The sequence below is a fragment of the Numida meleagris genome, chromosome 7 (genome assembly GCF_002078875.1).
Source record: "Numida meleagris isolate 19003 breed g44 Domestic line chromosome 7, NumMel1.0, whole genome shotgun sequence".
Classification (NCBI taxonomy): Eukaryota; Metazoa; Chordata; class Aves; order Galliformes; family Numididae; genus Numida; species Numida meleagris.
In genome coordinates this window covers 15,233,009-15,247,312 of record NC_034415.1, presented here as the reverse complement: position 1 = coordinate 15,247,312, position 14,304 = coordinate 15,233,009, and the positions used below count along the sequence as shown (strand labels likewise).

The window sequence follows — 14,304 nt, the reverse complement described above, 5'->3', positions numbered from 1 at the left end:
ACTGTCATACTATTTTAAACACTCCAATGGGACCTTCTGATATATATCCCATATTCGATAAGATTATGACCTTTTTGCATATTAATTTATTGGGATTTTTTTCTAAACAGTTTTGGAACGAAGCATTGTTTTATCTTTTAAACTATTTGGGGAGCCAGTAGCATCTTTGCTGTCTTCCGTTACACTGTTCCCAGAAACAATATTTAGCTGTCACTTACGATTGTTAGTTCCTTACCATATGGAATTTGATCTCAGATTGGTCTGTCAGTGTCTGTTCTGTGGGCTGTAATGTTGCCATGCCATTTGTAGGTTCAATCTGATTTAGGTTTCTGTTACAAAAGAGTATTTTTAAGTTTTGCAGTTATGTACATTTACCATAGGAGCTATGCTACCCTAGGAGCTGTGTTTCTAGGTGACTACATGGTTATGAACTAATTTCACCACTTTTAATAGTCAGTTTCATCACTGTTAGTTGTGTCATAGCTGTACAGATGCTATCTTTACAGGATACAGAAAGCCATCTGTTACACTCAGATGCTGCTATGCTGCTGGAGGAAGCTCTTTCAAATTAAAACCGCAGCCTCTTCCTCAGTTGAAGATGCTGGCGAGTAGCTTCTCAGCTGTCTCAGCTTTAATAAATCCCAATTCTCTCAAGTTCTAACAATTGGATGACTGTAAATTATATACTAACTCAAATTGGACTTCAGCGTCCAGCAGGCAGATTTGTTATTTTAAGCATGTAGTCTCAATAGTCAGTGTGTTCATTTTAATTATCTAAGAATCTATCCAGTATTGGTTATTATCCACTATTACTTGGTTATATAAAACTCACAGAAAAACTGATACTGTCCCATGAGCAATATTTAATCGGTCACTTTAGAAAATGACACTTCTTAGAACTTGAACCCAAGTCAGTTAGATTCTTAACAGAAGAAAAGTTTTTCTGAGGCTAAATTATAGAACAAAAACTGGTTTTGTGGCATTGTGGTGAACTGTTGCTTCCTTCTAGAAGGTTGACTCTCACATATTTCACTTGTTTTTATGCTTATTTTCAGGTTTGTCTGTCTTAAGTCTATCTCTTGTTTTTTATCTGATTTCTATTATACCCAGCATGGGTTAGAATATGAGCTATTGCCATAAAATCAATCATTAGTCATTCACTTGGCACATTTGAGCACAGAAATTTTTGACAAATAGTTGTTTGTCTTGTTCTAGGTACCCTGGAAGTTAGGCTAATGGGCTGCCAAGACATCTTAGAAAATGTCCCTGGTCGATCAAAAGCCACGTCAGTTACTCTACCTGGTTGGAGTCCAAATGAAGTCAGAACAACTTTCATGGGCAGAACCACTAAAGCTAAAGCTGGGATTAGTAAAAACCTTCTGAAAACTGATGACTTGTCCAGTTGAGTATACTTTCTACTTTTATGCTTATCTTTTTTTACATTTTAATATGCATGCTGTGTTTTGTAATTAGAAATACTAAATTGACTTGAAGCTGTAAAATTAGCTGTTCCTTCAGCTGTCAAGTTGTTATGGATTTAAAAATAAAAATAAAAAAGCCTGCACTATTATGACCATAAGAACCAATTAAATATGAGAGCTCTTTTTAAGGGAAACTTACTGAAGACCTCTTTGTTTGTGGAAAATCCTCTTATAGATCTAAGCTGAGTTTGTGTACTTTACTTACAGATGAAGTCTGTGCTGTACTGAAGCTGGATAACACTGTGGTTGGTCAGACTAGCTGGAAGCCTATTTCCAATCAGTCATGGGATCAGAAATTTACACTGGAACTAGACAGGGTAAAGATGCAATCTTACTTCATTGACATATATAGTTAATTATGTAGATTAAAGTCATGTTGCTTTATATATGTATATATTTTTTTTTACTGTTGTGGTTATGTTCAAATTATACATACACAAATATTCTTTAACAGAAAGAGTTATGTGGAGATACGCTGATTTGCTGGGTTGCTGTTCTACAGTTTCTATCTTTTCACGCACACAAGAAGATGTAGTTTTTTTCCCAAGGCCTAACACTTACTATCCTTGTAGCCTGTAACAAAAGTGCTGGAATCAACTTTTCATTTACAAGGAAACTGTTATCAAATAAGGTTCAGATATTTTGGCAAACCTATTTCATAGAATTTTTACAGTGCCTATCCATAATTATTACATGTTCTCAGGTGAAGCAGGTTAGTTCTTATTTTTCAGGAGTAATAAATTTACTAACAGTTTATTTTCCTAGAACCTTAAGTGTTATTTTGATGGACTTCAGTATTTGGAATGATACTCGATACTTTCTTTCCATGTTCCTTTTGAAGAGAATTTCTGACATATAGGTTTAATCAAGTATTTATTTACAGGTACCTAATACTCATAGTATTTTAAGGGTGCAAGGATATCTTTTTTCCATCGGTGTAAAGTAGGCTGAAAATTAAGCTGCTTTGTTTTAGGAACAAATCTCAAGCATTTACATAATTAGAAAAAATGAATAAAAACAGGAAAAAAAAAAACACCCCTACCTTCCTGGTTTTACTGACCAGTATTTCACTTTCACCACCCCACCTGTCTAAGCCGAGCCAAATTCCTTCCATGTTGGAAGGAAGCAGATTGAGACCTGCAGCTAAAGAAATTCAGGTTACTAGCAGGAGTGCAGAACAAAACTAGCAGTTGTGGAGTCTGTAACTTTTTGTGTATTATTTTCAGATGGCTTTTTAAGTGGCTTTCTGGTGCCAGAAAAGAATCTTGCTTCTCTTGGGTGTGGCCACCTATCCCCCTGTATTTGAGACCCACATTCTCAACCCTAGTGTTTTTCTGTTGCTTCCTCTTAACTTTTGTTTCCTTGAAAACCCACACCTATCAGATAAAGAGGGTGAGTTGATGCATCATGATGGAATTAAGATATGCCATCTGAAAACAGTACCACACAATGCTGACGCTGTATGGTGCGCTGCAGGATTGTTCACTGTTTGTAGCAGATTTTGTACAGACTTTATAAGACACCCTAAGAATGTATAAATCCCACTGACAAGATAGAGGCAGTTCCCTTCATGACCATGTTACAAAAATTGCATGTGCTTCTAGGAATGGTGTATAAAGTGTGAGGTACACATCATGAGGTGTACCCAGACACAAAAGTGTCACTATACAGCCATGAAATGCAATTGACACTTACTTATAAATAATATCAAAAACTAGCAAAGCTGAGCTTTCTAAGAACAGTTAAAAACTTGTTCCCAGAGCTTCAGCTATGACGTATTGAACTAGCATTTTTGTTAGACTGACTGAAAACTGGTGAATTTTTTTTGATTCTCTCCTTCTATCCTTGGGAAATTTACACTTTTTATTTGGACGCTGGAGATCACATTTGAACTGATGCAAAATGATGTGTGGTCATTCTAGTGAGAGTTTGCTCACTGTGGCTAGACAGCCATAAAAGCTCTGCATCTTGATCATGAAGCGCTAGATCTTATGGTTGTGGAGAGGTAACTCTTGCAGAACAATTACTACTAAGTAATTTCCTGTGTGTGTTTGCTGTCATAGTCACGTGAATTGGAAATCTCAGTTTATTGGCGTGACTGGAGATCCCTTTGTGCAGTGAAGTTTCTGAGGCTGGAAGATTTCCTGGACAACCAGCGGCATGGCATGTGTCTCTATCTCGAACCCCAGGGCACTCTGTTTGCAGAGGTAAGAGTTGTTCCTTCAGACGCTTGGGCATACTCACAAGTATCATCTTGCACAGTAGCTTAACAATTTTTTTTTTCTTAAACTTTTAAGAATGCATTTTGTTCTGAAACTTGAATTATAACATATGTTATTTGAACTGCAGGTCACGTTTTTTAATCCAGTTATTGAAAGAAGACCAAAACTTCAGAGACAGAAGAAAATTTTTTCAAAACAGCAAGGTAATTGTTTAGTACAAATGTATATAAAGCTTCAAAATTGTCTGTATTTGTGATATTTTCATACTGAGGTTTAACGTTTGTCTCTGAATAAAGCTGTTGATAATGAAGTATTTGGCACTGCACTAGGAAAAGTTTCGTTCTGGAATTCTGTATTATGCATTAGCACTTAATAGTGAGCAATCATGGATTGGTAAGGAGTATTTCAAATTGAGTTTGTTCTTTGTAAACTAAAAAGTAATGAATATGATTATTTTTAAAAAGTTATAGATAGCGTATGCTGGTAAGGAAATTACTTGCACTTTCTTTTTTCACAATATCCTCAGGCAAAACATTTCTCAGAGCTCCTCAAATGAATATCAATATAGCCACTTGGGGAAGGCTGGTGAGAAGAGCTATTCCTACAGTAAACCACTCTGGCACCTTCAGCCCTCAAGCAGCAGTACCTGCCGCAGTGCCAGTGGTTGATGCACGCATTCCTGATCTGGCGCTGCCAGCCAGGTAGGCAATACCTACAGTTCTTCAGCACTCTTAAGAGAGAGTAAAGTAGTAAAATGTTTATGCAAAAAGGTATGTAAAACCAGTTTTAACCAGTTTTCTGCACGCCTTAAGACCTTTCAGCGTTCTATTGTAGAAATCTATTTTATAGACAAATGGTATATAACATGCAGTTTTAAGTTGGTTTTTATTAAACCTTTCTCTGCTGTACGCTGAGAAATTATTTTATTTTCTTGCCAGCGACTCTCCTGTAGCCAAATTGGACTTTGAACTGGAGCCTGAGCCTCCACCTGCTCCACCTCGTGCATCTTCCCTTGGGGAAATATGTGAACCTTCCTCTGAGATGAAGGCTCCTGATACGCCAGCTCAGGCAAGTCAAGTTAAGAATTTGGGGCTGTATTGTTTTTACAGGGCTGTAATGTTATCTTTACGATGGGCTTCGTCCTTTATACTTATGTATTATGCTCCCATAACTTACACATACAGAATTGTCTAAATAGGATGCCATGATTATTCGCAGTAGCAAAGCGTTTCTGTGATTTCTTTTTTTTTTTTTTTTTCACATGAGGGGAAGAAAAAAAACGCCTAAAAATCAAAGGAGTATTCAGGAAAATGCAGGTTTTGTTAAGAAAGACCAGAATAACTGGAGGAGTAGATTTCATCATTCTGTTAAAGGCTTGCTTATATGTATCATCTTAAGGTATAATGTTTTAGCTCAGATAATTCTTGTGTTAAGAATTCCATATGCTTAAGGTAAACATTTCTGCATCTCTTTGCCTTAGCAATCTGTTTTAAATTTTCAAACACTGTTTTCTTCACAGGATGATGTATCAACTTTTGATTTTGAGAATGGTAGAAATAGTATTGTTCCAAAACTCCAACCTGGAATAATCTGTGAGTCTGATGTTCCACATTCAGACATAAAATACACCAACATCCGAGAACCTGAAGATAGAAGGTAAAAATGCTATGGTTTTAGTGTTGAGTATGAATAACCTTTGTTAAAGTCAGCTAACTGGAAAGTGTGTGTTTATTTACATAGAACACAACAAAGATTTCAATTCAGTCTGAAGGACTTCAGATGTTGTGCAGTACTTGGCAGAGGACACTTTGGAAAGGTAAATGTGAAAAGGCTGTATCAGCTGTCAAGGCTATATGAAAAACCAGATTTAAGTCTTAAATCATTTATCCTGTTTCAGGTGCTGCTGGCAGAATACAAAAACACAAATGAGATGTTTGCTATTAAAGCCTTAAAGAAAGGAGATATTGTCGCTCGTGATGAAGTAGACAGGTCAGTTTGTAAATATCATGCATGGATTCATTCTCTAAATCAGTTCTGTTTTCTTCCTGCATGTGACACAACTATAAGCTCTACCAAACAGTAATTGCTTTCAGTAGCAAAACAAGTCGTCATCTCCCTGTTCAGTTGGCTGTTATAGACCTGTATCCTTTCTTCTGGGGCAAGGAAGAAGCAGGGATAGACCAAGAACAATGTTCATTTTACTGCTTCTCTTACAATGCCTGTATTACAGCTCTGGCTTTAAAGCCTATCCTGTTTTTGATTCAGATTCTGTTCTAATCATCACTTCTAATTGCTTGTTTTATAGAATTCCATCACATTCTAAGAGGACAGTAACTATGCTTTCTTTGCCTGCAGAAATACATAAGTTGGTATTTCTCAACTTGTAACATACTATCATACTATCATACTCCGTTCTTCGTATTTTCCCTTAAGTCTTGTGTATACTACACTTACATCTTTAATATTTGTCCAAGAAGTAAGTTTTTTCTCTGCGTGGAAGTCAAATGGCAAACTATCTAGGTTCAGCACAAGAAGGTGCTTCAACAGCTGTTCAATGACTGTTCATTTATCTTGCAGAAAAATAAATAATTACATTGAGAATAAGCTGCAAATTAATCAATTGCCTTAAGGAGAAATAATCAGGAATGATCATAAATATCTACAGTATTGTAACTTTTTGTGACTACGTATGTTGTACATGATAAAAATGGATGCAACATAATGATGCCACACGATATTGACATGTACTAATTTGGAAGGAAAATTGTCAGGATTCTGTCTTCAGGGACAACTACGTTGCCTTTTTTCACTTGCGGAAGACCAAATGCAACTTCTTGGATATCTTGGCATCAATTAATGTGTGTGGAAATATCAAAAGCTCTTTTCTAAAGAACAATATTCTTGTTATCTTGTTTCAAGGAATAGAAGGGGGGGAAAAAGCATAAGATCTAAGTTACCTTACCAACAGTCTTCTGAGAGTTGAACTGCGCTTCAGGATTCACCTTTAAGTGTTACTGATTTTTTTTTTTCTTTTTTAAACCATTTGCAGCTTGATGTGTGAAAAGCGAATATTTGAAACTGTGAATAGTGTAAGACATCCCTTCTTGGTGAACCTTTTCGCCTGTTTCCAAACCAAAGATCACGTTTGCTTTGTAATGGAATATGCTGCTGGTGGGGATCTGATGATGCATATTCATACTGATGTCTTCTCTGAACCAAGAGCAGTGTGAGTATCCACTCCTTCTTGTGGCATTAGCGAAAGCGCATTTTGTTGTGTCTGAGTGGGCAAGAACTACGGTATTTATTGCCTCGCGGCTCTACCTTATGTAATTTCAGAAAGTACTATTGAGTTTTTAAAAGGGTAGATATTGATTATTTTTTTAATAAGAAAAACACATATGCAGGTTAAATGTACCTGAATCTAAGTTGAATGCAAATAATGGCATACAGATATTTCACGTTTAGAATACTTTTTGGGGAAAAGATTACATTAAAAAGCTAAATCGGAAGTTAAAATAAGGTAGAAGGCCAAAAAAAGAAGGAATAAGACAAATGAGATATCCTTCAGTGCCATGATGGTGAACCCTACAGAAAACTTATCCTTCAGGCCAAGTAAACATATGTACAGCTTGCAAGTTTGAACATTTTTGACATTTGAGTTTTAAATTCTGTCTAAAACTAATCACTACCAGAAAACGCAAACCATAATTTTCAGAGGGCGGCTACTAAAACAGATCCATTATGATGAGCTTCACATTCTGAAAAGCAAGACTAAAATCCACTGAAACTTCAAATTTCTACTTTTTCAACAGATTCTATGCCGCGTGCGTTGTTCTTGGACTTCAGTATTTACACGAGCACAAAATAGTTTATAGGTAAGTTGTCACCGACTATTTCTGACAGATGTATTTCAGTAATTCCAAATATCACTAAAGAAACCTTATTCTCAAATGTTCATGTAGAGATTTGAAGTTGGATAACTTATTGCTGGACACAGAAGGCTTTGTGAAAATAGCAGACTTCGGTCTTTGCAAAGAAGGTAATGGTTCTTATTTATTTATTTTAAGGAAGTTCCATCAGTTTACTTGCTCTTGACTGTTCCTTAAGACTTGTGAAATGACAAATGTATACTATGTATATTGATCTGGTATCATTTGAAAGAAAAATACATCAGTACAATTAGGGGAGGAAGTTCTTTAGTGGGGAACTTTTTAAGTTGTGAGAAATAGCTCACAGCTGACTTTTACTTCATCGTGTGCTCTAAATTATTTTCCTCATTCTAAACCAAAGTTGGCACTGTACAATGAAATCAAGCTATACCTCATTTTTTTTTTTTACTTTTTTAAACTCTCAAATAGTTGCAACTCTTAGTCTGTCATGTCTATATACTTAGTAAAATAGCTAAAAAAAGAAAAATTTATCCCAAAAGGGAGGCCTAGAGGCTAGAAAAGTAACTTTCAAGCATCCAGCTTGAAGATGTAAAATAAGGGATTTGTCTGCATCGAGAGAAGTGTCTTTCTGAAACCCCAAGAGGAGGAAAGAACTGAAAAGGTCTGTCCTCAAAATATTTCACTTTTAGCTAGCACAAGAGGGAAATAAATTTTTTAAGTTTTATAGGTACTCGGGCATTATTGTTGTTTTTAATATCCTTGAGCAAGTTGTGTCACTTCAGCTAAAATTCTGTAAATGACAGAAGGAAACAAGGACTAGGAAAGCTCTGTGGCTTACTGACTACTGCAAGAAAGGCATTTCTGCAATAAATGCTCTATACAACACCTCCACTTTTAGTGTCACATCAGTGCTTATGGTGCTCTTTTTAACTGTGCCCCTCCTGCAAATGTACAGTTCTTATTTTGCTCAAAGTTGTTTCACTGCACTTCATGTTTAACTTTATTTATAGGTGGCTTTGCCACTGCAGAAGCATTTGCAATGGGCGTGTATGACTAAAGTAGGGTCCAACATTTTCCACATGCAAGCTAAGATTGATTGTATCTTTCCAAGCAAAGGTAACGGTGACATAAGTGTAACTGGAGGCTTAATTTGGCTCATTGTGTAGAGTTATAGAAAAGCTTACACTGAAGCACACTTGGAACAAGGGAGGGAAGAATATGGCTATGTTTACTTCACTCATTAGAGTGAATATTCAGGACAGACCCCAGGACTTCACGTAGCTGAAGCTGGTAGAGAGGTTTTACTTGCTACAGGAATAATTTGTGGACTTGCAGAAAACTTGCTTGCTTTTCATTAATTGTAAATTTTCAGGAATGGGATTTGGAGACAGAACAAGCACATTCTGTGGTACACCAGAATTCCTTGCTCCAGAGGTGCTGACAGAAACTTCCTATACAAGAGCTGTAGACTGGTGGGGTCTTGGTGTCCTTATCTATGAGATGCTTGTGGGTGAGGTACGTTCCAGTAAGATATAATGCAGTCATAATAATGTATGTTACAAAATTCAAAATACTGGCCTGTGAACGTTTAATATATCCTATACAGTTATATCGATATACAGGATGTACAGGCACACCTACTTTTAGACTGAGCATTGTCAAGGTTTGTTAAGAAAAAGCAGGAACTGCTTAACTGATACTAGCTGCTCTTAATACTACAAAAATTGATTAGTAATGTCATAGGCTTAAGTTACCAGCTGCTGTGGAAGCAAATAAGTCATAGTTGGTTCAAGACCTAACCCTTGAATTTGTTTGGTTTGCTTCTAATTACATCATTATGCCTTAAATCAAAGGGGTTGGAAAATCAACTCCTTAACTCCTATATCTTGAATGGAAGAAAACCTTAATTCAGAGAACTGGATAGTAGTGAAAGATTACACCAAAGTTGCATATTATTTGAATTACACATTAGAACAGAATGCCCCAGTTCTGTATAAATGAGATGGTACAAATAAATTATTATTGAGTAGTTACTTAGCATTGTGTACGTGGCCTTGCCTTCAGGTCGGTTTTGTTAGAGTTCTCTCCAGAGTAACGTGGTGATGGCTTACAGGCTGAAAACATGGGGGAAAACTATAGATTTGTTCATCATTTTATTCTTTTTGAAATAAAGATAACTCCGTTCAGGTTTTTTATGGAGGAAAAAAAAAAAAGGACAAGAAGCTTGCAAGGTGTGGTCTGTATCATTCAGGCCACTCTAAAATAGAAATATACTGAAGCTATAACATGCTAAAGATATTATAAAAACAAACCAGCCTTTCACGTGTTACTTCTGGGTGGCAGCTGTCCCAATGAAGAGCTAATAAATGCCTTCCACATTTTCTATCTTGCGGCAAGAGTTCAAAAAAGAGACTAGTTTTAGGTTTTTCTACTTTTAAATATGAACTTTTAAAGCATAGTCCTTTAGTAAAAAAAAAAAAATTGAGGGACAACAACCACCTTCTTTTCTCTCTTCCTTATGGAAAAGGATTGTGTATTTCTAGGGAAAGGAAAGTTTCAATTTAGGGAGACCAGCTCCTAGCTGTCAGTTGAAAATGCTGCGATTTTTTTTCTTTGAACTGCAAATGATTTTTAAGCCTGTTTAATAACTGTGGGGTTTATCACTTTGATTATAGTCTCCTTTCCCTGGAGATGATGAAGAAGAAGTGTTTGACAGTATTGTAAACGATGAAGTAAGATATCCACGATTTCTGTCTACAGAAGCCATCTCTATAATGAGACGGGTAAGAGATGAAATTTAAAAAAAATTAGTGTTTCCCTCTTGTCCTTTTTCCTCTTCTGTCTTACAGAATTTTATCATTCTCATGAAGAACAGAATACTTTTAAGAACCTACACTTTTTTTCTACAACTGAATTTCAGACTTGCTTCATTTATGCTGTGCCACGCTGTCTATCACCCAGTTTCATCTTAAAAGAAAACTCAGTGCCATTTCACTTTCTTATACAGGAGCAAGCTTTTCTTTTTGAAATGTAAAACACTGGAGCTCTATTTTCTCCTAGAACTAAGTTTCATAATCATATCTAACCGGAGAAGTTCAGGTTTCTTTTTCTTACAGAACACTGTTGCATTGACCAAGTTGGTAGCTTAATGTAGTCACATGAATATTTTAACTCAAAGACTTCTAGCTCTTTTTGGTTTCATTCCAACTGGGGCAGGGAACACCATACACGTGGCATCTACAGAGCCCCACTCTTCTCAGAGAAAGCTGATTTCATGATTTTTCTTCATGTTATTCCATATTGCAATGCCTCTACTTAACTTCAGACTTTCAACTTCTTCAGGTGTCTGAGTTAGAGGCTCATCTTAGTTGATGGAAGGGCAGTTCTTGGAGCTGGTTCGAAGTCTGACACTGAGCACTGCTAGTCAAGCACCCAATTTAGGAATAGGCAGTAACATGTATGTTAACAGTACTTACTGAGACATGCTTTAATAATTATATATGTTAAAGCAGAAATATTCTGTAGCTCAAAATGAGTGCTTCCTCTTCCTCCCACGGAGGAGATTGATTGATTATTCTTCTAGAGGAAGGAAAAACAAATGCTCTTAAGGCAGTACCAAAAGAAGGTATACCATCAAATAATGAGGAAAAACAAAGGAAGAAACCTACTGACCACTGAAGTACCCTCATCAGATTGTTCTCTTCTGAGCCAAGCAAGCAGAAATTTTAGCTTATGTACATTCTCTATCCTCTCCATCAGAAAGTATACTTTTTATTGTCTCTGTGCTGAACACTATCCCCACAAATTATTTCAGGTACTAAGATATTACACAGCAGCTTTGCAGAGTAAGAGAGGAGTCTGCTCAGTACACATTCAGAGCTAGGCTGCTTGTACAATCTAGCTGTGAGATTCCGCTGACTCTAGAAGGGAAATGCTGCCTCTTTCTACATAGATTTAAAGTTTCATCTTTACCTTTCTCTGACGACCATTAATTTTCTATGAGTTAGGCAGTATGAACTTCACCATCCATCCAGTCTCAGCGTTGAGTCTTGCACAGTAGCACTTGCCCCTCATTACTCTTACTACCCCTGAATTTTCACACTTAAATCTTTCTTGTTTTGTCAGCTGCTACGAAGAAATCCAGAGCGACGTCTTGGAGCTGGAGAGAAAGATGCTGAGGATGTGAAAAAGCATCACTTCTTCCGGGTGAGTAGAAGCCAGCATTTTTTATAGGGACATGAAGGAGTAGAGAGGGGAAACTGAACATCAGTTGGTTTATTTTACAGCTAATAGACTGGAATGCTTTACTGGCCAAGAAAGTGAAGCCTCCTTTTGTACCCACCATTAGAGGAAGAGAAGATGTTAGTAATTTTGATGATGAATTTACCTCTGAAGCACCTATCCTCACTCCACCTCGGGAACCAAGGATACTTTCAGAAGAAGAACAGGAGATGTTCAGAGATTTTGATTACATTGCTGATTGGTGTTAACTTCTAGACACTGTGAAATCCTAGCTGACTGGCTCACAACAATGCCTCTCTCAGAAGAATACCGCCCTCCAATTGCTCTCTGTGCCACCTGTAGCTTCTGTTTCGTTCTGGTTGGTTTTTTTTGTTTTTTTGTTTTTTAAATCACATGAAGATCCTTTTAAGTACTGTTTTAACACTCTTGTGAAGAGTGGCCTCTTTGTATATTGTTTTTTATCTGAGCACTGGAAAGCAGTTCTATGGAGTTCTTAAGCTGAGTGGGTGAATCCAGGCTGTACTGAGCTTCTCACACGTGGGCACACTTGGATCTGAACTGTTTCTCTCACTCTTCTGCAGCAGATAACATTTTTTAAGTATCTGCCTTAGGTGGGAAAAGCAGACTTTGAGCTAGGTAATCGTGTAATGCTACTAAGCCACATGAAATAGAAGTTTGGGATACTGATGACACTCACACAGAACATGGTTCTAGCTGGAGAAGGCAAGTGATTTCAGTTAAATATCTTGTGCGGTCTGTAAAACTACACATTTCTTTGTACACCTTCCTCTTGTGTTCTTAAAATAATGGTGATGAGAACAGATAATGCCTTGTTTTATAAAGTTTCTATGGTATTTATTAGGAAAATTGTTAAATGCCTTGCCTTTGAGATAACAACAGCATAAGTGCTTCCATGAAAAATAAAAATCCCGAAAAACCCAGGAAGTTTACCAAAGCCACTTGCCAAACAGTTTTGCCTTCAAGCTCTTTAAGCATGGCTTAAAACTCTGGTTGGAACAAAGAATGTAACGAGGATGTTGCTCAGTCTAACCACAAAGAGCAAAGTGTATGCATTTCCCAAGCCCATCCACTTCTATACTCAAACTCATGCCTTTTCCACTCACTGAGTGGACGGATAAGTTAACCATTCTGTATTTAACCACCTAGATCATCCTGTATCTACTGTACAATATCGTATCACCATTAGAAAACATAAGGATTTTCAATGCATACATGCTGTGAACATGTATATTTGGAAGTTGTAATGTATTCTTACGTCCAGGCAAGTAATTTAATTATACCACTTCATTAATTTTGCACAGTGGCCGTGTGAACAACATAGAACTTTGAGTGAAAAAAATATTCATCTGGGCCACTGAACTCCAGAACTTAGATTGGCAGTTAGCAAGAGTAAAAGCAATATGTTGTAACAGAATGTATAAATATTTTTGATAAAAAAAACTGTATATTTTATAAACCTCCTAACACTAAAAGCTGTACCTCAAAAGTTGAACAATAATTTAGACCTGACACTGTGTGTACTCATAAACCAAGACCTGTTGTGGTACCTGGTGTTCTGCAGGCAAACGTGAATTCTTAGAAAATAAACTTCCCATGTCACCCTTCGTTCTAGCACCATTCAGACCTTGTGTATTCACTCTCACAGGTGCATCGTGGCCAAGAGTTTGCTGTTGGTGGGCTAAGATAGGGAGAATCAGCACTGAAATGAATTAAAAACTTGTAATTTTGATCATTCAAAGATGAAGTGGAAACCACTAGGCACTGAGGTGGTTGTTTAAAATCATGATGCTGCACAGACCTGCAGGGTCAGGCAGAGGAAAGGCGATGGGGAGTAATGGTTAGTAGTCCTAAATTGGGCTTCCCCCACCCCAGGAAACGGGAAAGGCATCTTTACCAACTCCACAAATCATGTTAGGAGGAGACAATGAACTTTTCAGCTTTGTTTCCAGCTTAAGAAACAAATTATGTTCCTGTATCTAGCTGAAACTAAATACTTTTGAGGTACAGTCAGCTTACCCCCTTGGTTCCCAAATATATATATGAGCATCTAACACGGTGCTTAACAATTATGAAAGTATCCTGAAAAATACCTTTTGTAACTACATCTTGTACAGAAATCTCATTTTTAATCTAAGTACATCTCTTAAAAAAAAAAAAAAAATAGAGGGCAGGGTATGTTCACCCAGTTAAGCTGAAAGAAAGCACTAATTTTATCTCTGTAGTTTTTAAAATATTTTTAGGCAGATTAAGATTTTAAACCCTAGATTGTAAATATATTTTGCTATACTTTATCTGTATGTGGCTGCTCAAGCACTTTGTAAGGAAATTAGGATACTTTAGAATGGTACACTATGCATTAAAATGAAATGTGCCTTTAACAATGTCATTCTAAGTGTTTTGCAGTCATTAATATCACAAATTAAAGTTTTAAATAGAGTAATTTGTAAA

General features: G+C 36.7%; 1 protein-coding gene across 2 annotated transcripts in view; it reads left to right on the top strand.

The window, feature by feature from the left end:
- Positions 1-14,304, top strand: part of PKN2 (protein kinase N2) — a 53,769-nt gene extending 39,465 nt beyond the window's left edge. For both annotated transcript variants that reach the window (XM_021404103.1, XM_021404104.1), the window contains 16 exons: positions 1,216-1,401; positions 1,689-1,798; positions 3,545-3,688; positions 3,831-3,906; positions 4,230-4,404; positions 4,642-4,771; positions 5,223-5,359; positions 5,444-5,519; positions 5,601-5,692; positions 6,753-6,929; positions 7,516-7,578; positions 7,666-7,742; positions 8,966-9,108; positions 10,269-10,376; positions 11,719-11,799; positions 11,880-14,304. In XM_021404103.1, coding sequence (XP_021259778.1) covers positions 1,216-1,401; positions 1,689-1,798; positions 3,545-3,688; positions 3,831-3,906; positions 4,230-4,404; positions 4,642-4,771; positions 5,223-5,359; positions 5,444-5,519; positions 5,601-5,692; positions 6,753-6,929; positions 7,516-7,578; positions 7,666-7,742; positions 8,966-9,108; positions 10,269-10,376; positions 11,719-11,799; positions 11,880-12,083 — 1,979 coding nt within the window. In that variant the 3' untranslated portion in view covers positions 12,084-14,304. The remainder of the gene's footprint in view (positions 1-1,215; positions 1,402-1,688; positions 1,799-3,544; positions 3,689-3,830; positions 3,907-4,229; positions 4,405-4,641; positions 4,772-5,222; positions 5,360-5,443; positions 5,520-5,600; positions 5,693-6,752; positions 6,930-7,515; positions 7,579-7,665; positions 7,743-8,965; positions 9,109-10,268; positions 10,377-11,718; positions 11,800-11,879) is intronic.